We start from the raw sequence: 27,374 nt of genomic DNA, 5'->3' as shown, positions 1-27,374 counted from the left end.
ATTTATTTATTTATTTACAACTTGTATGTGCATCAATATTAGGATTATACGTCTCGCTATTTTAAGACTATGTCACTATAAAGCAAATCAAATGATAGGCACAATCTTCTACCTGACAGCATATATATGTTTCATATATAGGGTGTTACAAAAAGTGCCGCAATATTTTGAGAACAAATTCCTCATATCAAAATAAGAAACAAAAGTTCATATGGACCTGTGCTCAAAAGTGGATAGTTTCGGAGTTATAGAATGCCAGAAACGTGAAACAAGTGAACTTTAGAAGTCCATAGCTCCACTACTATGGGACCTATCGTAGTCGAGTTAAGATATCACTGAGGAACTGGTATGTGAACTATTCAAATTATCCATCTTTCAGAACCTCCGGTACTTGCACAATCATTTTTAGAGAGGCTGTTTTGGAGTACTAACCAATGGCATGACGGCCCTTATGGGCCTGCGCCGCTCCAACGTCATCTATTAGCGACCAGCTGAACTACCATGATGAAAAGCGTGATTAGTATATATTAGTTTACTCTTAATAAATGGTGGTGTTACACTGTAGCATCAACTTTACAACAACAAAAAAAGCTTTTCCGTATTTCCTCGAATTTAAACATTATTATTATTATTATTTTATTTTATTTTATTTTAGCTGAATGCGACTTATCGTTTTCTCTAGTTCTCATCTTTGGACATTTTTTTTCGTTAAACGCTAACAAAATTGTAGAATTTACAACAAACAAAAATCGAACCGAGAAATAATTCAGCAAATTCAATTACACACTTCATTTAAAAGCCTCATTACGTATTACTATCATCGCTTCCTCTGTTTGAAAGCAACAGAACGTACTGAACCACAAAATGTGGAATATTATTTCTTATCTACAGACAAGAATACGATTTTAAACTGAATAGCCAGGCGTTTAAAATGCTTCTAAACTCCACAGATTAAGACACACTTAGTAGTGTTTAATGTATTAAAAATACAGGCCAATGAATCTCGGCCAACTGAAACTTAGTTTCTGTCTGCTAAACTTGAATAGACAAATAGGAAACGTTTAACTATTAGGAATGTCAGTAGACTTCCTATCAAAGCTTCCAAACACTTACCTCTAGCTGATGGGCTTAATCATACACATAAAAATTAACTTCCGCCGCCTACACTGTAACAAGAATTATTGCTTAACCCTTTTAATTTTTTGTTTTTCTAAGATAAATTAAATACACTTTCAGTCAAGTAGCTACAGCATCATCTCTACTTATCCTAGGATCATGGTTTGTACCTCATTTTCTTTAGAACAGAACAGTCTTTCAAACGGTACATTCACATTTCCCTATCATGTCCCTGATGCGGGAAATTTTGAGATAAATCGGAAATTTTCTGTTTTTTTTTTTCAAATTTGAGCCCCTCTGGACCCCCTCCCCTGTGATAACTCACAGATTTCAAAATTAACTAAAAATAGTAAGAGGTGTACTAAATGTGTATACAAAATTTCAAGTTTCTATCTTGAATAGTAAGGGCGGGAAAATATTTACCAATGAGCTCCACAATGTCCCAGATTACTCAAAAAGACACGAATGTAACATAAAAAATTTTCAGAGACATCCCTATTTACCCTAGGGCTTCTTCAGAACAGAACAGAATCTTAAACGATACCATTCACATGTCTTCACCATGTATCTGAGGCAGGAAAATCGCGATAAAAGCATTTTTTTTAGAAAGAACCTTCTTTTGCTTTTTGCCCCTCTGGAACCCGTTTTAATGCAGAGATCTGAAAAATCTGAAGAATACTAAGGGGTACACTAAATGTATTTGCAAATTTTCAGTCTTCTAAGTGCAAAAAAGTAAGTCCGCCAAAAATAATAAAAATAGGCCTTAAAAATTCTCTGTCTCAAGTTACGTCATCATCATACAATGTCTCGACGCAGAAAGGCGTGAAACCATACGTAACGTGTTCTACAATGCCTCTAGACTTGAAAAACCAATATAAAAAGCTTTATTGGTAATTGTTTAATCGAATAATGAAAACACTAGCCTAGTACCTAAAAATAGGCACTAACAACTTAAAAGGGTTAATTAAGATACATTAAGGTACAAATGACAGTAACATTTAAGACAGCAGCAGTACTTTTATTTACTGTTTTACTTATATTTTGCAGGTGCCCTAACGAAATCCCAGTTCCCAGTGTTTACGATCTACGCCCAGAAGAGCTGTCTCGGCGTAAAACCTTGTGAGAGAGCCTGGTGCTTCGACCGCGTGGAAGGATATCAACTGCAAGGCCATACGAGAAAACGCCACCAAACAGCATCTCGCCAGGATTGCTTGGAGTTATGCCTCGGAGAAAGGGAATTCCCATGCAGGTGAGATATAATACATTTTCTAAGTCACTAAAAAACATCTTCCATTATATTCTATCTTTCTTTAAAGCGTTCTTCTCCAAACACCTGCTCTTCTGTTCGCTTAACAAACTCTTAGAATCCAATATAACTTATACAGAACAAATTGCTTTGACGGTACACACAAATCATTAACGTGTGCGCCGAACCTAATTTAAAGTGAGATCAACATAAAGATATTTGTTGATTAAAATTTCTCCTCCTTCGGGCAAAAAAATGAATTTTCATTAAAATTTACTCTAAACGATTCCTGATATTAACATAACTTTTAGCAATTGTCATTATTGCAATGAGTTGTAGAAAATACGACATAATAAAAGATGCAGTCGGTGTTTCGAGCAAAACGCTAATTCAGAGGAATAACTCACAATTAGAAAAGTACACTATAATTTTTTTCATGTAGGTAGGTAAATGAAGGATACAAAACTGTCCATTTATGTTATTCTATAGTCTGTTTTATATAAATATGGCACGATATTACTATACAGGGTGATTCAAAACAACACAGACAACATTTGGGAGGTGATTCCTGACACCAAGATAAGACAAGAAATATAGACTAACTTGGGTGCAGAAATCCGTTATTTTCGAGTTATAGGCTGACGAAAACATTTTTAAAAATGAACTTAAAAGGTCCATAGCTTCAAAACTATGAGACCTACCGTAGTCAGGTCAAGACTTCATTTAGGAACTAGTATGTGCACTATCAAAATATCCATATTTCAGAATCCTGCGGTACTCCTGCAACAATTTTTATAGAGGTAGTTTGTGAGGACTTCAATTTATATGCCCGCAGACGAGGATGCTGAAACATGGATATTTGGATAGGGCACATACTGGTTTCTAAGTGGTGTTGTCCCGACTACGGTAGGCCCCATAGTATAGAAGCTATGGACCTTTAAAGTTCATTTTTTCATGTTTTTCGCAGCCTATAACTCCAAAATGACGGATTTCCGCGCCCAAGTTATTCTATACTTCTTGTCTTATCTTGGTGTCAAGAATCACCTCTCAAATGTTGTTGTTGTTGCTTAGAAACCCTGTGTAAAACATCGGTTAAGATATTATATCACACCAGAACATTATTTATTCAGCTGTCTCTTGTTCTCATTGATGCTCACTGATGAAATAAAGTCATGAACCCTATCATGAGAAACACGTCCACATTAGAGAAACTTTCATTAGAATATTAGCTACTTCTAACTGCATTACAAGAGAACGGTGCGTTTTGGGTGCTTGATGGCTCAGTGGTAGAGCCTTTGATACGTGGAGTCCCTAGTTCGATCCCGGCCAAGTAAGTTTGTGGTGGACAACATCATGCCTGTGAGCTTTCTCGGGGGGTACTCCCGTTTCCTCCCACTTTCTCATTCCACAAATTCTTCCATCATCATTCATTAGCTTCTTTTCCTCCTTTAGTCTAACAGGCATAATGTGGGACATTAAATTAAAACTTTTCATTACATTTTTTCATTAATCATCCGTCTCCATTATCCTACATCGTTTCCCAACCGGTGTGCCGTGAATGGGCCGCTGATGTGTCGCGAGGAATCGAAACAAAATTATTAATTCTATAGCAATCAAATTGCAAAACGTAAGGAAAAATGTATATTTGTACTTCACATTACTATGAACCTCTACCATGACTCTACAATTTTAAGTTTCATACCGTGTTACTGTTCTGTAAATTTCTAATGTTGAGAAAAGTATTTGTTATCATTGTTATGACCATTATTGCTTCTTTATTGTTGGAAACTATTTCGTAACTTGAAAATTTAAAATATCATTCAATCCTTTCGACAAATTACCTACATTTGTGTTTTAAAAGTAAAAGAGATTTGTTTGTTCGTTCGTTATTTAATGAACTTCCTTCTTAGTAAAAGGTTGGATCCAGTTTCTAAAAGAAAGCGTATTTTTAAAAACCTGAGTCCAATATTTCATTGCAATTGTTTCCTATTTTTAAATTAGAATGAAAAATAAGCATAATGATTTACCACGTTGAAAAACCAGTGAAAGAGCTTTCTTCTCTGTGAGGAGATCAATAATCACAGAAAAAAATACAACTGTATTTTATATTTGCAAATAATAATATCTATAAGTGTGCCACGAGAATCCAAGTAACACCCGTAGTGTGCCACAAGTTGAAAAAGGTTGGGAAACACTGGCCTACATGGTAAAACTGTGGAACGTTCAACTGAAAAACTTTTGATAATGGATCCAGATTTCTCAATTTTTGATCATTTCATTATACGATAAACACTTCCGATGAAACTTCTAAAGAAAGATATAAAACAACTAGGAAGTTATAATAAAACAATTGTTACATCACATTTTCACATCGTTGAATCATGTATGTGTTCAAAATTCTTGAACCGGAGAAATATACAATAATATTAATTCAAACAGAAAAAAAAACAACATAAAAACAGGATGAATATTCAAATGACATAAATTATTCTGCGTTTGGAAGTTAAGAATCTCTTTACACCACTAACAAACATTTACCTTACTTCTTGTTTAAATTTTCAAGAATAACAGTTAGCGCTTACCTTTTGCTTCCGAATGCGATACACGTGTGTAGTGTAGAAATTAAAAAGTACAAGTTGTTAATTAGTAATAACACGATTTCAGATTCAAGTAAAGTCCATAACTAGTTTAGAAAGGGGGGAAACCTCATATTCTAAGTGTAAAAGCAGGTATTCTCTTTTGGGAGGAATATAAGAAGAAATTAAGGCGTACTTAATGGATTGTGGAAGGAAGCAAAAGTATCAGTGAAAAATTTCACACTGAGGACAAGACAATCGCTCATTTCAAGACGTTAAGTAATATTACTGAAAAAAACATACGGGAACAGAAATCGAAGGAAGAAGAATTGAAGATTGATTCAGTTATAAATTACTAATTCTTTAGTGAAATATTACATGCTTCTCATGCTTATAGTTGGAAAAGTTACTTGAACGATACATCAAGAAATACTTTTTCTAGTATGAACACGTGTAACAACGTAAGATTTGTTCTATCCTTTGAATATCTCATTTTATCTTTAAACTTAATCACTTCAATTTTGCACATTTAACATGCAAACTTAAATTTTGATTTCAAAGAAAAATTTTCAGTTTTACGTCCTACGATTACGCAACGGAAAGGAGATGGTAATAAATAAAATAGAGGAATAAAGAAAGTGGGAGAACCCCGAGAAAACCCATCCACACGATGTATGTCCACCACGAAACACACTTGGCTCGAGGTAGAATCGAATTAGGAACCCCAAGCACTAGAGGTGAACGCATTAGCACTGACCCACCGCGCATATCCATTCATTTCAAGGAAAACCTGGAAATTCAATTCCGCATTCACAAAAGCTCTCCACTGACTTCTATCCTTAGCCAACTGGATCCAGTTTCTACTTCGTATTTTTATTTCTGCGAGATCCATCTTAATACTATCCTCCCATCTGTGCCAAGACCTTCCTAATGATCGTTTTCCGGTTGGTCTTCCAGTTAAGACATTGACGTTTCTAGTTTCTTCCATTCTGGTTACATGACCTGCCCACCTGAGCCTCCTAGATTTGATGACCCTAACAATGTTTGGTAAACCATAAAAATTATGTAGTTACTCGTAATAAAGTTTCCGCCATTCCCGTTTCTTTTGGGTCCGAATATTCGTCTCAGAATCTTATTCTCAAATACTTTCAGTTTACGTTCTTCCCTCAGAGTAAGCGATCATGTTTCAGAACCTTATAGCACAACAGGCATGATTATCGTTTTATATATTTGAAGCTTTAAATTCCTCGATAGGATTCGCAACGACAAAATATTTTGAACTGAATAATAACAGGAATTCCCTGCTTTTCGTCGACATTTAATTTCTTCGTGAATATGGTTTTAGACTGTTAATATTATCCTAGATATTGGAAAGCACCCACTTTATCGAGAGTATTATTTGATATTTTAACGCATCCATAATATGAATTTCGAAGAAAATTGAACTGAAATCAGTTCACTTATTCCGACGTTACTAACAGAAATATGTGAATAAGATTGAGTATGCACTTTAGTGGTCGACTGTGCATATATACAAACAGGAAATGACTCCATGAAAGACAATAATTTGACATCAACGTGAAATTGCTAATAGACTGAGAAACATAATCTCTCCGTATTATTTTCAAAGAAAGAATTTCGTATCCTTATTATTAGAGTTAATATACACATAAAGAAGATAGATGGGCTGGAAAAACATAATAATTACCTAATTTACACTCAGTTTAAAGCATTAGACAAATTGTCCTCTGCAGCACAAAAACTGGAATCCAATGGTAATTACGCATTTTTATTCTTTGTTACAATAAACAACGGAAACGCGTTACCCGTTACTTTTCAGTAGAATAACAAAATGTATGAAATCATGAGAAAACAAGTTACAACAAACAGAAGCATTTATAAAAAAAAAATGTCTTTGTAGATATAACGTTAACACTTTGTTCATACAAGTTCTTGCGGTATTTAATAACAATATGCTGTAAGGAAAAAAAAGACATGTTGACAATTATATTAATATGTCAAGCGCTTGTTGCGTGAAATTAACGCTCTATATTCACTTAGGGCACATGATCTACCTCAACTTATTGTTTCAACCTGTTGTTCTCCTTACTAAATGCTTCTAATTCCTTGGCCTCTCGTTGATTTATAAATACTATTATACAGGATACCTTGGAATACGAATTTAATGCTTTCCAGAACTCTGTTCGAGTTTCAAGACAATGTTTTCCTATTAGAATAATCCGTTCCAAAACCCTGTTCCAGTTCCAAGACAAGTTTTTCACTTTAGAATAATCCGTTCCAAAACCCTGTTTCAGTTCCAAGACAAGTTATCTTATCTTAGAATAATCCATTCCAAAACCCTGTTCCAGTTGCAAAACAAGATTTTCCCAAATCGTTAGAATCGTTCCAAAACCCTGTTCGAGTTTTAAGACCTAAAATCAAACCAATCACACTACACCAGAACAGTGGTGTACGACGAAGGGATATGGGATTAACCTCCTCCTTCAAAAGGTGTTATGAAAATTATATAGTTACTAAATTAATATACACAAAAATCCTGAAAAGATACGAATTTCAAAGCTTGAATACCTCTCTCCTTGATGAAAATCTCTGTACACTACTGCACACCAAAGATAAGTTACTGCGGAGCCATTATTTGCAATGCAAAAACTTAAAAAGAACGTCAATCAGAGCTATAGAGGCTATCGTGTTCCCGAAAATGTTTTCGAGAAGAAAGATTTTTTCGAGTAGCATTATTACGTGTTGTTTCCGAACTCAATTATAGTTTTACTGATAAAAGCAAGCTTCAAAAAAAGATAATCATCAACAGAAAATGAGGATTGTTGTATCCAATATGATTCCACGATTTGAGATGTTCAAGCAAGCAATGGTTTCATCAAGTTCCACTCAGGACAAAATGAAATGAAATCTATCAGTTTTATGTCCCATCCTTACTCGTTCACAGAGTCGGTGAAACAACATTGTGAGAGGAAACGGAAGAGCTACGACAAAACCTACGGACATTACCACCCACTCACATTGTCTGGGATTCAACCAAGGAACCCAAGGGAACGGTGGTGGCTCAGTGGTAAAGCGTTCACCTCTGGTGCTTGGGGTTCCGGGTTTGGTTCGAGCCCCCGCCAAGTGAACTTTGTGGTGGACAAACACCATGGGTGCGTGGGTTTCCTCGGGGTTCTCCCGTTTCCTCCCACATTCTTCATTCCACCATTTTCATGCATTACTCATGATCACCGTCTCCTTTAGCCTAGCCAGCAAAAACATGGGAAGCAAAGATTTCATTTCATTTCAAGGACCTCATGCACCACAGGTGAACGCTCTGCCCTTAATCCACCGCGGCCCCGGTTCGAGAATCGAGACAAAACAAGAATTTACAAGACGAGAAAACTTTTATTTCTCGTCTCGTAAGTAACCCCAGACATCACCCACGTGTGTTTCCGTCTGAAAGAATCGTTATGCGATTACAAGTGATGTATTCTGATTCTAACACCGAAAGCTATTCTACTTATCATTGTTCTTAACGTCGAAGGTATTAAATTAATACTATGACTCCTGACTAATATTAATCTGCTACGATGTGACAGATTGAAGCAGTCAAGAATGGTATTCACCTGGCGTATCTATCTCCTTTGAGCAACTTAATGAAACGGACGCTTGCTATGGCATTTGATGCAGTGTGCAATTCCAAGAGTAATTTTCATTGCCATTAGCACGCATAGAAGGGGGTCCTATTGAGCTGCAAATGAGAGCATAATTCCAGCTTCCCAGCAGGAATTCTACAAATGAGATCGTTTAACGAGTGCACAAGATTTAAAAAAAAATGTACGTACAATCACACATTACGCTTAATAGCATCATCATAAAATGATAATAATTCTGGCCTATTCAAAGTCAATAAATCCTCTGCGTTTTTACATCCAGAGCAAGTATTAGTCTACGCCTTATCACTCAGAAGTGCACAAAGTACTTTAAAAGAAAATCTTGTTTTAAAGAAACAAAGAAAAACTTAAAAAAAAAAAAAAGGTTTCGTAACTGCGTCACGCGAATAAAGTAATTCTTTGTGTTTCATTCACATAGCACTTATAACTCCATGCTTCATTTAACTTACACAAAAAGTTTCTCTTCGTGTGACATTGAATTTTTGAGGAGATAATGGTCAAATCGAATCGTCAAACTACAAAGCCCATTTGTGTGGAAATTTCTTTAATCTCTATCGTTTCCGAGTTACGAAGCTAAGAAGGAAGCAAACAATTTTGTGTTTGGGGTTCTTTTTATTTATTTTATTTCACAGAGACTGTGATAATGATGATGAATGAAGTGGGAATGACGAAAAGTGCAAGGAAACGGGAAAACTTCGAGAAAATACACGTACACAGTGTTTGTCCACTACAAAGCCCACTTGGCGCGAGCTGAGATTAAACTATGAACTGCACGTACCAGAAGTACACACTTTACCACTGAGCCTGTGGCCCGCGTACCTTAGTCGCAACGCTTTTGTCCTTGGTGCGAGAGATCCCGGGTTCGATACCTAATGCGAACGCTCGGTCGAAAAACTGTAAAAGCTTTTTTCAGGCCAGCCATCTTCAGTGAGGTTCTTCTGGGTTTCCTCATTCACACCAGACAAATGCAGGGATGGTACCTAACATACAGGTATAGGTCCCTGGCTGCTTCCTTCCTTTTCCTCGGATATTGTGATCCCTCATAGATGACGCACTACTAGGGATGGCCACATAGTTCCGGTTCCGGCGGAACCGGTTCTCGGAGATCTGGTTTTCAGAACCGGTTCCGGACCTGGATCCGAAAACCTGGTTCCAGAACCGGATCTTAGGAACCGGTTCCAGACCTGGATCCGAAAGCCCACAAAGACCCGTAAAGGAGGCACAAAGTTCACCTTCAAAATACTGGAAAGGGGACCACGCTCGTGTGCCCTCCCCGCCAGACCCGCTTGTGACCCCCTGAAAAAAAATTTTAGTCCACCAATGGGTGTTTAGCCAAATGAATTTACCAGTTTCCCTGTTTAGTCAATGAGTTTGCCAGTTACCCAGTTTATTTAACCAAATGAGACTTGCGGCCGCCTCATGGCCGCCTGCCTGTCGCTTCTACCATTTCATCTAGCACACTGTTCACAGCCTGCCAGCAGCTCGGGTTTAGCGTAGGGATGGTTACAAAGTTTCGGTTCCAGCGGTTTTTGGAGATCCGGTTTTCAGAACCGGTTCTAGACCTGGATCTGAAAAACCGGTTCCAGACCTGCATCCGAAAAACCGGTTCCGGAACCGGATCCGTTCAGACCCGAAAACCGGTTCCACTAGGAACTGATACTGGCCATCCCTACACACTACCATGGCCATAGATCCTGAGAGCCAAGAAATTTAATTCCTAAATCCTAAATCTACCGCTGAGCGTCGCCGCCTCTTGGTTATTTCTCGTTATATGTGGAGTGATTTCGATAAAAACTAATAAAGATCCACCAAATAGATTTTTTTTTTAAATTATGGATTAACGGTATATAACTTACGAAGAATGGAGTACAAACAAATACTGCCAAGTTCAAGTCAGCTTCTAAAATCAGCACAATATGTTTGTTTATTTATTTGAATAAGATCATCGCCCTATCCTTACGGCTAAACACGACGACGATTCGTTCATATTTATATTTTTTATCAACAAATCGTGTTATAGAGGACGTGACTTGCACTTTAAAGTGGGACCTGGAGCTACAATGAAATGAAATTAAATATTTCAGTTTAACGTACCACGTTTATGCCCTTTAGGCCAAGGGATACGGATGACTAAGGTTAAGTGAACGATAATGAAAGAATTGGTGGAATGAGCAAGTGGGAGGGAACGGAAGTACCTCGAGAAAACCCACGAACACAATGTTGTCCACCACAACCTTACTTAACCGGAGATCGAATGAGCAACCCCACGCACCTGAGATAAGCGCTATACCACTGAACCACTATGGCTATCAACGTTGAAATTGTAAATACTACTTTCTGTTTTCATAGAGGGTTAACGGACGGAATGGAACCTATTCTTGGAGACGTAGAATCGACTCCAGAAGACCTCTCGTCGCTATATCTTATCGTTTTCTCGCTATGATGATCAACGCTGAAACCGGAAATAATTTGTACCACTTCCGGTTTCAATAGAGGATTAATTTAGTAGCTGAAACCTATTGCTAGAATACCGAATTGACTCCAAAGGATCACTTGTCGATTTCTTTTTTTTTTTTTTTTTTGCTCTCTAGTCAATATTAAAAGCGGAAGTAGTTTATTTCTACCACTTTCGGTTTTAGTAGAGAGAGAGAGATGTAAATAAAGCCGGTATCTTTCTTTCAGATCCTGAATTGATTTTAAAAAATGCTATTCGTATCTCTTACCGTTTTTCGTCTATGTCGATCAACGTTGAAAGGTGGAATGGTTAATCTCAACCACTTCTAGTTTAAATAGAAAATTGCAGGAGGAAACGTAATCTATTTTTAGAACACTGAATTGATTTTTAAAAACTGCTTGTCGATATTTTTTTAGCGTGTTATTAGTCTGATAACTGTCCACTGATGGACATCAGTTCTACGAAACTGATACTTATGCATAGGATAACTCAGTTTGGAAGCTTTAAAAGAAGAAAAAGTATGAAATGCTTATAACGTTAACTGGCACCACTTTGTGGTGATATTTTAGTATTCTTGTGCAAATGACTAATAGGAAAAATTGTGGGAGTGGCACAGAAGGGCTCCACTTTAGAAACATATTTAAACTGAAAAGAGACACCCAAACGTCTCTCTAATGGCACAGATTATGTTAAGTTAATAAACCGTTATGTAAAAAGAAAAACCGACAACACATAACTAAAAACGGTACTGAAAAAAGAAAAGGGAGCACCTTTTATTTATAAGTATTACAAGAAACATGTGGACACCACAAAAATTAACTAGCTCAACAAACACAGGACGTCCGCGACTAATTGGTTCCTGGCTTTGAAATATGTCGTCTATTTGACCAATCTTCCACAGTTGACCGGCCAACAACGCTCAAGCACGTACAGCATATGAAAGGTTCTTACACATTTACAAACATACACATACACACACAAAAAAAAAAAAGTTTCTTGTATTGTGAACCTGTCAGTACAGCAAGAAATGGATCCTAAACGAGGAAGTTAAACAAAATGCCTACGTGAAAACATGTCGCTTTTAATTAAGTAATTTAATTCAGTTTCCTGCTGCGACATCAGTTCTTAATTGCATTAGTAATTATCCACGTATGTCAATGCGTTAAGGTCACTATATATGTATACATAAAGGATCATTCAGAAGGACCAGAGGGTGCTCTTTTGTCTTAATTACCTTCACGCTTCATACTAAATACATTCAATTTTTTTTTCTTATTTTTAAATTATGGCCTATCAAAATGATACTGCATTACACTCACAATTAGAGATTCGAAACGTAAACTCATGGTAAACAATTCTTTACTAAGTAGCCAACATCAATCATTAACTGAGCACAGCATCTTTTTATTAAAGATGAACCAGATAACTGTATCTTCTCTTTGAATCTCCTTCCGTTTCCATTGATGACTTGGTTAATTAAATTAACGAACTTATTAGATAGAATTCCCTTACTCACTTACCACAAACAGTGTCGTGGAACGAACTACACTTATCCGAACGCCAGAAATGACTTTGCACCCAGTAGAGAAGGACATTTTGTAATTAGGGCTCACTGGGGCTCGCAATACAATAACTTTTCTGACAACATTACTCGATGCTGATTCAATATGGCGAATATTTTCTTTCAGTTATGCCACCAGGCTTCTCTTAATGACCTGAAATTCCTAAATGAAATCAAATGAAATATTTCAGTTTAACATCTCACAATTATGACCTTTAGGTTAAGGGAGACGATGTTTAAGGCAAATGAATTATGATGGAAGAATTAGTAGCGTGAGAAAGTGGGAGGAAACGGGAGTACTCAGAGAAAACCCATGGACACAAAGTTGTCCACCACAAATTTACTTAACCAGGGATCGAACCAGGGACCCCACACAATAGAGGTAAGCGCTCTACCACTGAGCCACAGTTTCCCCTCCTGAAATTCGTGAAGAATGGAAAAATGAAATAATTCCATCTCCAACTGTTTTTTTTTTAAAGGAAAGTTTCATGATAAGTTTCGTAAAAAAAAAAAATGTCACTTTAATGCTATATGGCGAATAATAAAACAGCCACTAGTGTGACAGCCCTTTGCGTTCTTCAGCCGCTCGAACATCATATGTTAGCGACCAATTGAACTACATCCAATTTAACAACGGACACATGGTCAGCGCTTTGCATCGCTTTATCTCTAACAACTGCATCAGGAGCTTTCTAGATCTGGTAGTCGTCCCATCTTTCATTCACGTTTTTCCCCAGTTTGCTTCACGACGCCTGGGTGGACGTTGAAAATCGGGATACACCAGCCCGGAATCGAGCCTGGGACCGCAAGGACGTAAATACAACGCTGTAACTACTAGACTAGTGGTTCTCAACGGACGTGTCGCGACGCGTCCACTAAGATGTGTCGTGGAATTACAGAATTTAAAAATCATGAAGAATTTAATAATACTTAGTAAAAATTGAGACAGACTGTACCAGTCAACCCTTCCAGTGGTAGCAATAATGCTCAGTGTATATAGAGTTATTATAAAAGCTAATTGGTTTCATTAATAATAATAATAATAATAATAATAATAATAATAATAATAATAATAATAATAATAATAATAATAATATCAAACAGGTGTTTCGCGATGTCCTACGTTCAATAAAGTGTGTCGTCAGTCAAAAAAGGTTGAGAACCACTGCACTGGACTAGGAAGTCCCCTAATATGGTGCATATGTATCATTGTAATCAACTTCACAGCATGACACCGAATTATTCCAGAAATCGGGACAAATTTCCTCGCCAATTTTTTAAAAGAAATATTCCTAATTGAATGTTCTCCACTGAATAAATTGTTACGGAGACGTTTTGTGCTGGTGTGTTCACGCGACATTTTGTCCCGCGATGTTTTGCTTGAATAACTTCATTGATTATGATTTCATAAATAAATAAGTAATAAATATAATGCTGACATATCTGTTACTTATAACAATCTTGTCAACAGTTTCCTGTCGAAGCAGGAAATGCATATTTTGCAAGCAATTTGTATAACAGTGCCCACGTGTCAAAAAAAAATATCATAAAAGTCATCCTCATGCACATGCTACTTTAAGGATCTCTTTTTCTTTGTTGAAACACTACGGTACTTTTACTTATATTAGCTTCTTTCTCTCCACATGGCATTACATATGCGAAGCAGTACGTGCATACACATAACACAAGCTAACACCAAGCACCGGATATAAGTAGCCGCTAGACAGCCACACTCAATTATTTTGGGTAAACGCCCATTCGGCTGTACTTAAGTGCTCTCCTCTACACAAGTGGTCATCAAAAATTTACCACAAGGAAGTGCACCGCTTAATTATACATTGTAGCTTTCGACCAGTGGAACAACGGCACGAGACCAATAATTTTTATATTTGAGTCTTCCACAATAATCGCAGTAACGAACTGGTTCTTTATTTTTAATTACAGTACATACGCTAACTATAGCCCTAAGGTACTTCCGTCTGTGGCCAAATTTGCTTCTTTATAAGTAATGCGTGCGAAAATCTCATAAGCATGTGTCACCGGTAGGAGGAAAGGGGGTGTCAGCTTCAGCAGAAAGCAAACATCAACATATACATTACATAAATGCATTAATTTCGCTAAAAGACAGTAAAGAAAACATGGAAGTATATTTATTTTTTTTATTTCTACAAGTTTCAATTTTGTCCGGTAGATATCAAACGCTCGAAAATGTTTACTGGCATCTAACGGTGACATTTGTAACTTCTACCACTTACAATTGTATACCTTTGTATCTATATATAAAATGGGATATGAATAGCCACCGTTACTCGTGAAGATGTTAACGGATTCACTCTATTAATGAATAATGGTCGAGATAATTGCAATAGGAAAAGCTATATATCCTTTTATTATAGGCAACCAACATTTATTTGGTAATGTGCAGGTTGCATAGAAACTAGGGAATGTTATATATTTTAAATACGATATGAATAGCCTCCATTACTCGTAAAGATGTTAACGGATTGACTCTGTTAACGAATATTGGCCGAGATAATTGCAGTAAGAAAAGCTATATATCCTTTATTATAGGCAACCAATATTTCTTTGGTAATGTGCAGGTTGCATAGAATCTAGGGAATGTTATATATTTTTAACATGATATGGATAGCCACCGTTACCAGTGATAATGTTAATGGATTGACTCCATTAATAAATAATGGTGAGATAATTGCAGTAGGAAAAGCTAGATATCCTTTTATTATAGGTAACCAACATTACTTTGCTAATGTGCAGGTTGCATAGAAGCTAGGGAAGGATATATATTGCAAATACTATAGGGATAACCACCGTTACTCATGAGGATGTTAACGGATTGACTTTGTTAGCGAATAATGGCCGACGAAATAATTGCAACAAGAGAAGCTACATATTCTTTTGTTATAGGCAACCACCATTTCTTTGTTAATGTGGAGGTTGCATAGAAGCTAGGGACTGTCATATACGTATTATAAACACGATATGGATAGCTACCATTATCGATGAATATATTAAGGTATTGACTCGATTAAGGAGTTCAACCGGAATATTTTCTATGGCTAATATTTTCTTATGTCTCCCGGCCGGATGAGCGGACAGAGTACTCACGCTCTTAGAGAGTGTTGAATATTGTCAATCAACAGTAGCTTCGTTTGTTACAGAACAGAAACCAGTAGAAAGGTTTCATTTTAGCGGTGATGAACTTTCAATTTCCTTAAGCGACAGATTTCATAATGCCATTATTTCTTAATTGCATAATTACCCAGTCCAACCTATCTTGATTTCTTATAATGCTTTCAGGAAGCGAAATCTTTTTTTTTCTTTTGTTTCTTTGCACAACGCTTTTTGCTGTCAGCTACATGATGAAATTGAGCTTAATTAGTAAAAGCTTTAACATTATTTAAAAGAATGTAGAAAAACATATCGATTTTCTTCTTTTAAATGCCTATTTTCTTTATTTTTAATTATAAATAATTTACACCAAATGTTAATGAACTTCTCAATCTCCTTAAGAAAAAAAATGAAACAAAGAAGATGACGTTCGTTCTCTTGTTGCGTCACATGGTTCTTGTTTAGACACATTAATTGGTATTAAAAGAGACAGCCACAACAACTAAATCCTGGAAAAGAAAGCTAATTATGGCATTATCTTCTCATTATATTTGACATAGTCTTTGAAACTGAAAACTACCGGAACTGTAAAACATCACTAGTAGTAACATATTTTCACGTATATAATTTATCATAAAAAAGAAAATTAAACAAAAAGATAATAATAATTCAGAACGAGACCAGCTTACCCTGAAAAATAACTAGAATTTCTTTTTTTATTTAGTGCTGAATTTCGCTATATATTTAGCACTAAAGAAATATTATAGTAATTAAAAAAAATATGCGGGTGAGTCACAGGGAGCTTGGTTTATAAGCTTAGCTCACAAATCTTTGCCGCGATTGACGCCAACGATGAATTTCCTCCAAGACAGATACTATTGAAGTAGCTTAAGTATTATACTTATTTCAATAGTATCTGTCTTGGAGGAAATTCTTCGTTGGCATCAATCGCGGCCAGAGATTCGTGAGCTAAGCTATACTCAAGTTACTGCAATAGTATCTGTCTTGGAGAAAATTCTTCGTTGGCGTCAATCGCGGCAGAGATTCGTGAGCTAAGCTTTACTAACAATTCCTTTATACAGAGTGCGAAAGAAGTCCCGAAACGGCCCAATATCTAACGAAATATACATATCAGTAAAACAAACAAAACACGTGTTAAATAGTCTTGGAAAAGACATCCAATGATACCAAACGCAACCCCCTATCCCCACTCCTTTCAGTGGTATAGGGGATAACTTTAAAATTTTAAATGAGAACCCCCATTTCTTATTGCACATTTGGATTTTCCAGAAAAAGGGACAGTGATTAGATCCAGAACTGAAAACAGTGCCTTCACCGATGGTGCGTGAATCGACACATAAAAAAGTAGGGGGTACCAAAACATTATGAAAATGTGAATTACCAGTCCTACACTCTGTGGCCATACGGTTAGCGTACTGGACTGCGAAGTCAGAGGTCCTGAGTTTGGTCCCCGCTCAAGGCAACCGTTTTTCTTTTGCTATTTCCCTCAAATAATCAGTCCATACGTTTTAACTCCAATTAGTACATTATTCAAATTACATACATTACAAATTTGGATAATTGTTTTGCAAACTAACTTTATGAAGTGGTTCTTAGTAATAGGGTTATTAAGTTTAGAGCTCATAGAGTTGTTTACAACAAAAACAAACCACTTTTGTCGCAATTTGTATTTTCTTGCAAGTTAATACATTATGGGCAAATACATTAATGAATTCATTATTTGGGTACAAATATACAAATACAAATGCTGCTCTGCGCGGGAATCATTTTTCCCCCTTAATGACGTACTTTTTCAGCTTAATGACATCTGACGATCACAATATTTCTATCTTTGGAGGACATAACCATGGAACGTTAAACTAAGGGGAACCCATCTTTTTCTAAACAAATACGATGTACAGCTCACAGATGATGAGAAAAACCCTGGCAGAAGTAGTGTGACGTAGGTATGGGCTCGCCCACTTTTCGCGCGGGGGTTTCAAATGACACCACGGAATACCACACAGATAACTACCCGGAGTAGCAGACGACATCTAAGTATAGACCACATCTCAAAAACCGAAAATGGACTTGACCATGTCTTTGACCTTTCCCCGCTCCCCCCTGTTTTAGGGTTCTTCTTGTCATCTGTGAGCTGTACGTATGTTTTTTTTTTTTTTTTTTAGTTTTCCTGCTTCCTTCTACTTTTGTCATTCCGCCCCATCACCATCATCACCTCCCTTAGCCTCAATGAATAATCATAGGACGTTACACTAAAAAAGGATTGAAAACAGATTTATTTTTCCAAATTGTGTCTTGTGAAATTAAGCAATTTGTATCGACTGTCTGCAAACAACTTTTTTCGTTCTCTCTCCGACAAGAATTCAAAATAATAATAATAATAATAATAAAAAGAGAACTAGAAGAAATGTGGTAAAATTTTTGGTCAATTATTCCTTTTTTGTAACTGGAATTACCTTATCATATTTGTATGTTGACAGCATCGACCACCAGTATTCGGAGGCGGGAAAAGCATCTTTTGGAACTTGGTTTTTTATTATAACTTCTTTTACCAAAGACGAACCGGTTTGGCAGTCTTTCTTGTTGCTTTTTTTTCTTTGTATTAATACCACTTCCAAAAAGAAGCCAATCAGCTTGGTTGGGGAAGGGTAATTACCCTCTGTGTGAGTTTCACATCAACTGCTGAGAAATGGCAATCACAATGCCAGAGCTAGCATCTACTTAACGTTGTTATGTAAGGCTCATTATGATGTATAAACATCTAATTTGTTTACAGTCGTCGTAACCAATTGGATGCGATCTCCCACAGCATATCTTAATTTATAAAATACGTTTCAAAGAAAATATTTAGACAGACATTAGCTTTAATATCGCAATGCATAATATATATTCATTGTCATATAGAGCAGGATTTTTAAAATTTGTTTTTATTTTTCTACCTTGAGAAAGGATTTAAAGAGAAAAAAGACAATTTTACATCGATATTCGTAGGATTTAAGATTTTATATATTCTGGGCTTTCGGCATCTATGGCCATTTATCCTGTCGCGTAGGAGTGATGATGTCTCTCGGCGAGCACACTACCGGTGAAAGGGAAGGAAGAAAAGATTGAGGAAGGAAGAAAGCGGCCTGGGACCTATAAGTTAGGTACCACCCCGGCATTTGCCTGGTGTGAATGAAGATAACCCAGGAAAATCTCATTCAGGATGGCTGGCCTGAAATAGCTTTTCACACTTTTTTGACCGAATGCCCCCACCAGGAATCGAACCCGGGATCGCTCGCACAGAGGGCGAAAGCGTAGCGACTATATGTCGATATTTGTAATATCTCTATCCTGGAATTTTAACGGTTGTAAAGTTCTGGTGCGGTGGGTTCCTCTGGTTCGATCCAGAACCATGTAAGTTTTTGATGGATACGTGAGTTTCTCACAGCTCTCTCCCGTTTTACTCCAACATCATCATTCCACGAATTAATCAACACTCACTCACTTTCATTTATCATACGTTACGTCTACTTTTAACTAACGGGCATAACCGTGGGGCTCCTAGTTCGATTCCAAGCAACGTCATTTTGCTGTGAAAATAGTCTCCATGAGTTTTCTAGAGGTTCTCTCGTTTTCTTCCACATTATCATTTGAACATTTTCATAATTATTTCCTTTCATTAATCATCCGTTTCCTTTATCGTAAAAGGCATAATCATGGGACGCAAAACCAGAAATTTCATTAATTTATGCTCATTTTCTTACTATAAATATAAGTATCCTTTTCATTCCATAAATAGTGGCCCCGCGTAGCATAGACATTAACGCTCTCGTCTTTGATGCGAGCGGTCTGGGTTCGATTCCCGGTGGGGACAATAGGTCAAAAAAGTGTAAAAGCTCTTTTAGGCCAGCCATTCTGAGTAAGGCTTTTCTCATTCACACCAGGCAAATGCGAGGATGATACTTAACATACAGGTCCTAGCCGCATCCTTCCTTTCTTCCCTTTCCTCGAATAGTGTGATCGCCGAGGGATACCAACCCTCATACATAACGGGCTAACATGGCCCTAGACGTCGAAAGCCCAGAAATCTAATTCCTAATCCTAATCCTAGTGACGGGCTAACATAGCCATAGATGCCGAAAACCCAGAAATCTAATTCCTAATATCAGTCGTAGTGACGGGGTAATATGGCCATAGATGCCAAAAGCCCAGAAATCTAATTTCTAATATCAGTCGTAGTGACGGGGTAACATGGCCATAGATGCCGAAAGCCCAGAAATCTAATTTCTAATATCAGTCGTAGTGACGGGCTAACATGGCCATAGATGCCAAAAGCCCAGAAATCTAATTTCTAATATCAGTCGTAGTGACGGGGTAACATGGCCATAGATGCCGAAAGCCCAGAAATCTAATTCCTAATCCTAATCCTAGTGACGGGCTAACATGGCCATAGATGCCAAAAGCCCAGAAATCTAATTCCTAATATCAGTCGTAGTGACGGGCTAACATGGCCACAGATGCCGAAAACCCAGAAATCTAATTCCTAATATCAGTCGTAGTGACGGGGTAACATGGCCATAGATGCCGAAATCCCAAAAATCTAATTCTTAATCTTAATCGTAGTGACGGGCTAACATGGCCATAAATGCCGAAAAGTCAAGAAATCTAATTCTTAATCCCAATCCTTCATTGTATAAATACATCTTGACATTTCTTGCATAAATTTCTTGACATTGAATAGAAATTACATCAAATAATAATTTAAATTTTATTCTTTTTTTATTTTTCTCTTGAGTGCCTCAGGAGGGTTATTAAAGCCACTAAGGGCGATAATAGCAAGAAAAAATAAATGAAAATGAGCTTTATATCTACCTTTATAAACTATTAAAAACTTTTGAAATCAAGCCCTGCACACAAAACCAATGACCGAACAAATAAATATTGGTACTGCTTTATTAGGGAGAACACTGTCACGCTACTTTCAATGATTGCATTCTAATTACTAACAAAAGCTTGGATTATTATTGGCGTCTTTTTCTTTCTTCTTCTTACTTCTGTAAAAGAAGTGACTCATCATGACGTATAAATACACATACATGGTACTTACTGTAGCGCTCCCGGCAACCGAGAAAAAGTGAGGCAGCCAACAGTATGGTAACTGACGGCGATTCCAACAGGTCTTCTTGCTTACTTACCTGAAATAGTAAAAATAACCAGTTATTAAACTAATGGCTACAAAACATATTATTAACTGTAGATGTAAAAATTCCTCACTCTAGGCCAAAATAAGTTGTACAAAACTGCAGATATTCTTCTACTGTAACATTAAGCCTTTTCTTATACATGAATGCAGGCATGATTTTTTTTTTATTATTTGTTTAGTAATTTACGCGCTGCAGCGGACTTCAACCCGTGTTACCTGTCATTCCCCTACAGACTGACTACTATATAAATACTAAACTGCATACAGGGACAAAATTCCTTCACGACCTATCTCACACACACGCCCAAATAATTACCCAATTTGTCACTAAGAAATGCACAAAGTCTATGGTATGAGGCAGAACTAATAAACTGACGTAAAGATTTCTGGAAACGGTTTTGTAGTACGAAGGTCATTGTAGTTTAGTGTTAGCAGGGGTGACTTTAGAGGCTCAGGCGGGCAGGTCATCTAGCCAGAATGAAAAAAAAAAAAAAAAAAAAGAACGCTTCAAAGTTTTAACTGGAAGTCTAATCGGAAGACCCAAGCACAGATGGGAGGACAATATTAAGATGGATCTCGTAGAAATAGGAATACAAAATAGAAACTGGATCCAATTAGCTAAGGACAGAAGTCAATCGAGAGGTTTTGTGAACGCGGCATTGAACTTCGGGGTTCCATAGGTCATAGAGTAGTTAGTTAGGGGTGGCCCACCGCCAAGGGCTTCGGTGCAACCTCCCAAATTTAATTTTCCGGCCCCAAATTCACTATTTTCCAGTTTGATAGTACCATTTTTCATGAAATTTTATATCCTCCCAAATAATCTCATAGCGACAACCTGCGCCCTAAAGCCCGCCCCTGAGTGGTAGAGTACTATCCTATGGTTAATGTCTCTACGAGACAAGATTTTGGGCTCTCTTGTCTCAAAAAGTTGTCGTGAAAGTGCTGTCTCGCCTCAGAAGTACCGTATATAGATTTCAATTCGAAGTGCCCTGTCTCGTCTCGTTTGCAATGCTTTCTCCAGTGGAAGGGATTTCCTGGTTTTGTCTAACTCCCCGTAAATATGTGATGGATTTTCACGGGCTTTTCCGGTTTCCTCACACATTCTCATCCTAACTACTTCACTTTTATTAACTACTTGCCTCCTTTAGATTTTTTTTTTTAATTTTAATTGAGTTTAGCGTCCGTTTCAGCGGCGAGGCTCCACGAGACGTATACTACAGCTTAACATGGAACGAGCTCCCGGGAATCCATATATTTTATTATTGTTTTCATCAATCCTAAAACATTACAAAGTACAACATAAGTCAGAATAAAGTACATGTAGAACAGGCGGGTTTTAGGGTCCAGGTTGCACACATGATTTTTCTTTCTTTTTACGGCGGATTATAGACACAATTTTTCATTGGAAATGGCACACTGAGGTCTAAGACTTGAGTCTCTTTTAGTTTAATTACACCATAATCACGTTTCTTTAAGAACGCTAACTCTGAAGAAATACTTATATTACTATCAATAACATCTTGAAATAATAAATTGTAATCAGGCACACACCCAGAAATTTGTGTTGAAGTGTCCGAAGATTGGATGGGGGTCTACTGTCTAAGTAGTATTGAATTGGAATTATTCTACACTTTATATAACGATAAGTAATTTTAAATTACCACCTATATTCTCAGCAAATATAATAAAACTAAATTGTTTTTATAACAAAAGAAAGAGTACAGATGTAGTGTAAGATCAAATTTTTAGAGTATATCAAATATTTCACTCTTAGAGCAGCCACAGTTTACTTAAGGAAGTGTAGAAATGTTTGTCGAGTTACAAAGATTGGGGTCGTCCGAACCCGGTGGACCACCCCCGGTATGTGCGCTCCTGATTGTAAAAGAAATGAATTTTTTTAAGTTTTACGTCCCACGATTATGCCGGGTAGGCTAAAGGAGACGGTGAAGATGAGAAATGAATGAAATGGTGGAATAAAGAAAGTGGAAGGAAACGAGAGAACCCCGAGAAAACCCACGCACGCGGCGATTGTCCAAAGCTTATTTGGCGCGAGCTGGAATCCAACCAAGGACCACATCCACCAGAGGTGAACACTCTAACATTGAGCCATCCCGGCCTTCTACTTTTGATTATAATAGTAAAGAATGTATTCTCTTTTGTTTAAAAGAAGAAAATTGAGGCGCAAGGTGTAACCGAGTATAGACAGATTTTTGGGGGAGGGGGAGGAGGAGAGAATGGTATTTGTTTGGATACGGGTGATAATCACCACTGTGTCGATAGAATATTTGCATGCCTTATAGACAATACAAAGATGATAAAAATAAGTTGTTTTACTTAATGATGAAAATCATTTTTATTTTTAAATGACTATGACTAAAGGTTAATGTTCCATCACCTGCAAACAAAACTATCACACTGATGGTTGTAACTTTCCGTCGTGCCGGGCGAGTTTATCTTTGTACTCTAGCAGCAAGGCCAAAGGTTATTGTCAGGTCACCATCTCCAATGTTACTTCCGGAACTATCTTTTCTTTTATGCACATAATCGCATGTTGTTGCACTTGTTCATACTGTTGTTAAGATTGATGTACGTACGTTAGAATGTACGATCAGATAACAGAGTCTTTTGAAAACGATCCCTGGTTTTCATTCTCTCAAAGGAATTTTAAAATTCCGTTCTGTCTCATCCATCATAGCGATTGCACTTACATTCCGAGAAAACAGAAACCACTTCCATGTAAGAATTATACAACACAGAAAACGTAACAAGTTTTGGATAATCTCTTATAGAAAGAAAGAAAAAAAGGCGTGATAATATTTCACTTCAATTTAGTGTTGCTCACCTGTGCGAGACGAGACAATATAAAAAAAAAAGGTTTTTTCGTCTCATCACGTAAATTTGGTAGAAGTCTCGTCTCAATTTTAGGAATTCTTCTCGTCTCGTCTCAATTCTAGAAAAGTTTTTCTTGTCTCGTCTCGATTCTAGCAGTCATCTACATATCTCAAAAACTGGATGGTAAATATGGTTAGAACATTGTCAAAATTCAAGTTATTTGAGTAAAATCAATAATAATGATAAAATATCTGTATCTTCTTCGAATTACCCAGGGTGCCCCATGTGCAGGTTACGTGCTTGAAATATTTCACATCTGAATTAGGAATATCTGGACACGATTTGGCATGTAACGTGACTTGACCTGATCACGTGACACAGTCTGATCCTTATGAAAAACCGGATAAGCCTTTTCGTGGCGAGACGGAGTTTTTCCAACACAAACTGATATACTTTTCACGACCACTTTCTCGACACTTTTTGAGACGAGACAAAATCAGCACTTGACCCGTCATCATCATAGGTATTCTGCCCTTATTGGCAGGTCACCTGTCGCAACTGAGAACCTTCCATGCTCCGCGGTCTTCTTCCGCTAACCTCTTCATCTTCGCGTACGACTTTTCTGTTTTGATATCGTCCATTAATTGTAGTTCCCTTCACCGTCTTCCTCTAGCACATCCCTCATCCTAGCACTTCCATCTTAGCCAATGTCCCATCCAGTTTCTATTCCTCTTCTTAATAATATCTAAAATTCTTTTTTTCTCCCCCACCATTTTTAACATCCTTTCAGTCGTTTAGCGCTTGACCCAGCTAATTCACTCCATTCTTCTCCACACCTATATTTGGAAGGCTTCCAGTCGTTTTTCATCTTTTTTGCGAAATATAGATGTTTCTGTTCCATAAGCAACCTTAATATGAGAATCGGGCTTACAACTGAACGTGGGATCTAATCCGTGATATGATCTTTCACCAAGAATCAAACCCAGGTCTCCCGCCCCCAAAAGTTCTTATACTAACTATACCAGCTACGAGAAAGCCCTCTATTTTATTGTAATAAATACTGCAATAAGTGGTAAAGAAACCGCGGTAGTTTACCCAGCGACAGAGGCAAGAAAAGTAGGTATTAAAAATAAGACATTCATTAAATACACATCATCACACGATACATTGGCTGGATGAAGAATGCTATGGGTATAATTCTGGAAAGTGCAATGAACTGAAAGAGACTCTTCAAGACACTGTAAAATATTCGCTTCGTGTTCAAAAGTCCTTCCACAACTTTTTTTTTTTTTTCAAAGCAACCTGTACACATACATATAAAACTGTGCACATATATTGTGTATATATATATTTTATGGTATACGTACTGTTTTTGTATATGTGTGAGAGTTGAAGTTTTTTTAAGCCTGAGAAAGGAAGACGATTCTACAATGTAACTTAAGATCATTAAGCGTACAGGAGCTAATTTGTGTTTTTTTTTCTTTTTCTTTGCTTCTCTTTCTTTCTTCCCGAAAGAACTATGACTGCGAGTAGCTCACAAAAATCACTTGTCGCTCGGTCTTTTCGGAGGCCGCAACTCGAAATTAATTGTTTCCATTAAAACTTCCTTCCAACTGAGTCACGACGTGCACTGCAAAAACTGATCACTAACAAATCTCCCCTCCCTGCATCACCTCCCCCCCCCAATCTTCCTCCTCTTTAGATACGAAATGTACTGGAAGCTCTGTATTAACCATCGAGACGAGAAATTTTTAGTACAACTTCGAGATTTTTAAACTTTTGTTTTTTCCTACTAACCTGTCCCTTCGAGGTAAAAATTACTTTTTACTTAAAAAAAATTAAACATCTTCTTTACAAGCAAAAAGAAAAAAAACAAGTTCAGTAACATTATTACAACCAAATGGTTCTTTTACCTCATTTCTGAAATACTCACTACGTAATCTTGTAGCAACTCTAGTGCAAGCACTTGCAAGCACATACATAGAGTGTAGTTCCTTACAAGTTATATTGGCATAGTTCAAGTACGTTATTGGCTGGTCAGATTGGAATTTAGCATCCCTTTGAGCACTGTGGCCATATGAGACGCGGATTTACAGCATAATGCGAGATCTGAATTACGTGAGCTTCTAATCGAACTCGGGTCTCTTGTCCCCTAAGACGTGTACGCTAAAATTTATTATTATTGGACGTTATCGAGTTAAGATAGTAGAAGCTTATTGTGATACTTTAATTAACCCTCTCCCACATACACATACAAAAAAAAAAAATCCTATGATCCTGCCCATTAGGCTGAAAGAGCCGCATGAATTATGAAAGTGAATAATTATAAAATAATTTGTGGCATGAAAACGTGGGAGGAAACGAAAGAACCCAAAAAAAACACAGGCACAATTTTGTCCACAATAAACTCATTTGAGCTGCGATCGAGCCAGGGACCCCTAGAACCAGAGATAAGCGCTCTGCTATTGAGACACCATGGCCCCTCTCGCTGGTTACAATATTAATCATTATTTGTTATTTCATTTTTATATAAACTCAGTGGAAAGAGAAGTTACAATGTGTTGCTGTACCAAATTCTGTGTATTTATGTTTATAGTTGTATTCACAGTGATATTCGGAATTTTCCCCAATCCTAATACAGGGTGGGTCAGAAGTCACGAACGGGTTATAACCGTGAATAACTTTTTTTTTTATTTATCATTAGTTTCCATTGATATGTCACAGACTTAAAGACCAAGGATGGGAGATTGTTTACAATTATATGTGGAACATAATCTCAGGTAGATGTCCCCCATTTTGAGCCTTATAGAAAAGGGCCCTGTGTGCCACATGATTGATTCATGACAGGGGTCAACTCTGCACGAAAATTATCTTAAAGCAGCTGTATTGTTTGTAGTTTGTTCACATATATTTTGTCCTTCAGATAGCCTCAAGGACAATATCCGTGTAGAAATACGAACACCTGGACAACAAGTGTTCACCCCTCTCGTGAATCATGTGCTACACAGGGCCCCTATCTGTGAGGCTTATAATAGCGGACACCTACCTGAGATTATATTACACACATAAGTGTACACAGTCTTCCATTCTTATTCTTTAAATCTGCGAAATGCCAATGGAAACTAATGATAAATGAAAAAGTTATTCACAGTTATAATCTCTTCGTGACTTTTGGCCCACCCTATATATTATGAATGCTAGACCTCAACCCGATACTCTGACTACATACCATCTGATTGAACATACACAATCTGGCCGCCCGTAGCCCTTCTCATAGTTCTTCAAACAAATAATCAATAAGCAACTAAAAACTCGGTCACATATCCAACAGGACAAGAGAGCAACATGATTCCCATCACCCTGCACTCAGTTATTTATCAAAAGGTAAGGAAATGATGAAATGCACGAGTAAAACTAATGTTGCTCCATATTTTCTGATGGGAAAAACTGGTTTCTAACGATGAGCATGAAAATAATGTCATATAACGGGAGGCAAAGTAACAAACATCGAAAACGAACAAAATGAAAGGAATACCGTTCACAAATTCTTTTCTCAGGTTGTCATTCGGCCACACA

At 37.1% G+C, this 27,374-nt stretch overlaps 2 protein-coding genes across 2 annotated transcripts in view; one reads left to right on the top strand and one right to left on the bottom strand.

The window, feature by feature from the left end:
* LOC145684456 (uncharacterized) overlaps positions 1–27,374 on the top strand; it is a 173,502-nt gene that overhangs the window by 102,079 nt on the left and 44,049 nt on the right. Inside the window, exon 3 of the mRNA XM_081756865.1 lies at positions 2,164–2,365. Coding sequence (XP_081612991.1) covers positions 2,164–2,365 — 202 coding nt within the window. The remainder of the gene's footprint in view (positions 1–2,163; positions 2,366–27,374) is intronic.
* The window catches only part of Atg16 (Autophagy-related 16), a 360,113-nt gene continuing 353,535 nt past the window's right edge, over positions 20,797–27,374 (bottom strand). The window contains exon 9 of the mRNA XM_081756867.1: positions 20,797–20,958. Coding sequence (XP_081612993.1) covers positions 20,812–20,958 — 147 coding nt within the window. The 3' untranslated portion in view covers positions 20,797–20,811. The remainder of the gene's footprint in view (positions 20,959–27,374) is intronic.

Source organism: Thermobia domestica, chromosome 4, assembly GCF_964235325.1.
Source record: "Thermobia domestica chromosome 4, izTheDome1.hap1.1, whole genome shotgun sequence".
Lineage (NCBI taxonomy): Eukaryota > Metazoa > Arthropoda > Insecta > Zygentoma > Lepismatidae > Thermobia > Thermobia domestica.
The sequence above is the reverse complement of the archived record's forward strand: the minus strand, read 5'-3'. Positions and strand labels throughout refer to the sequence as shown.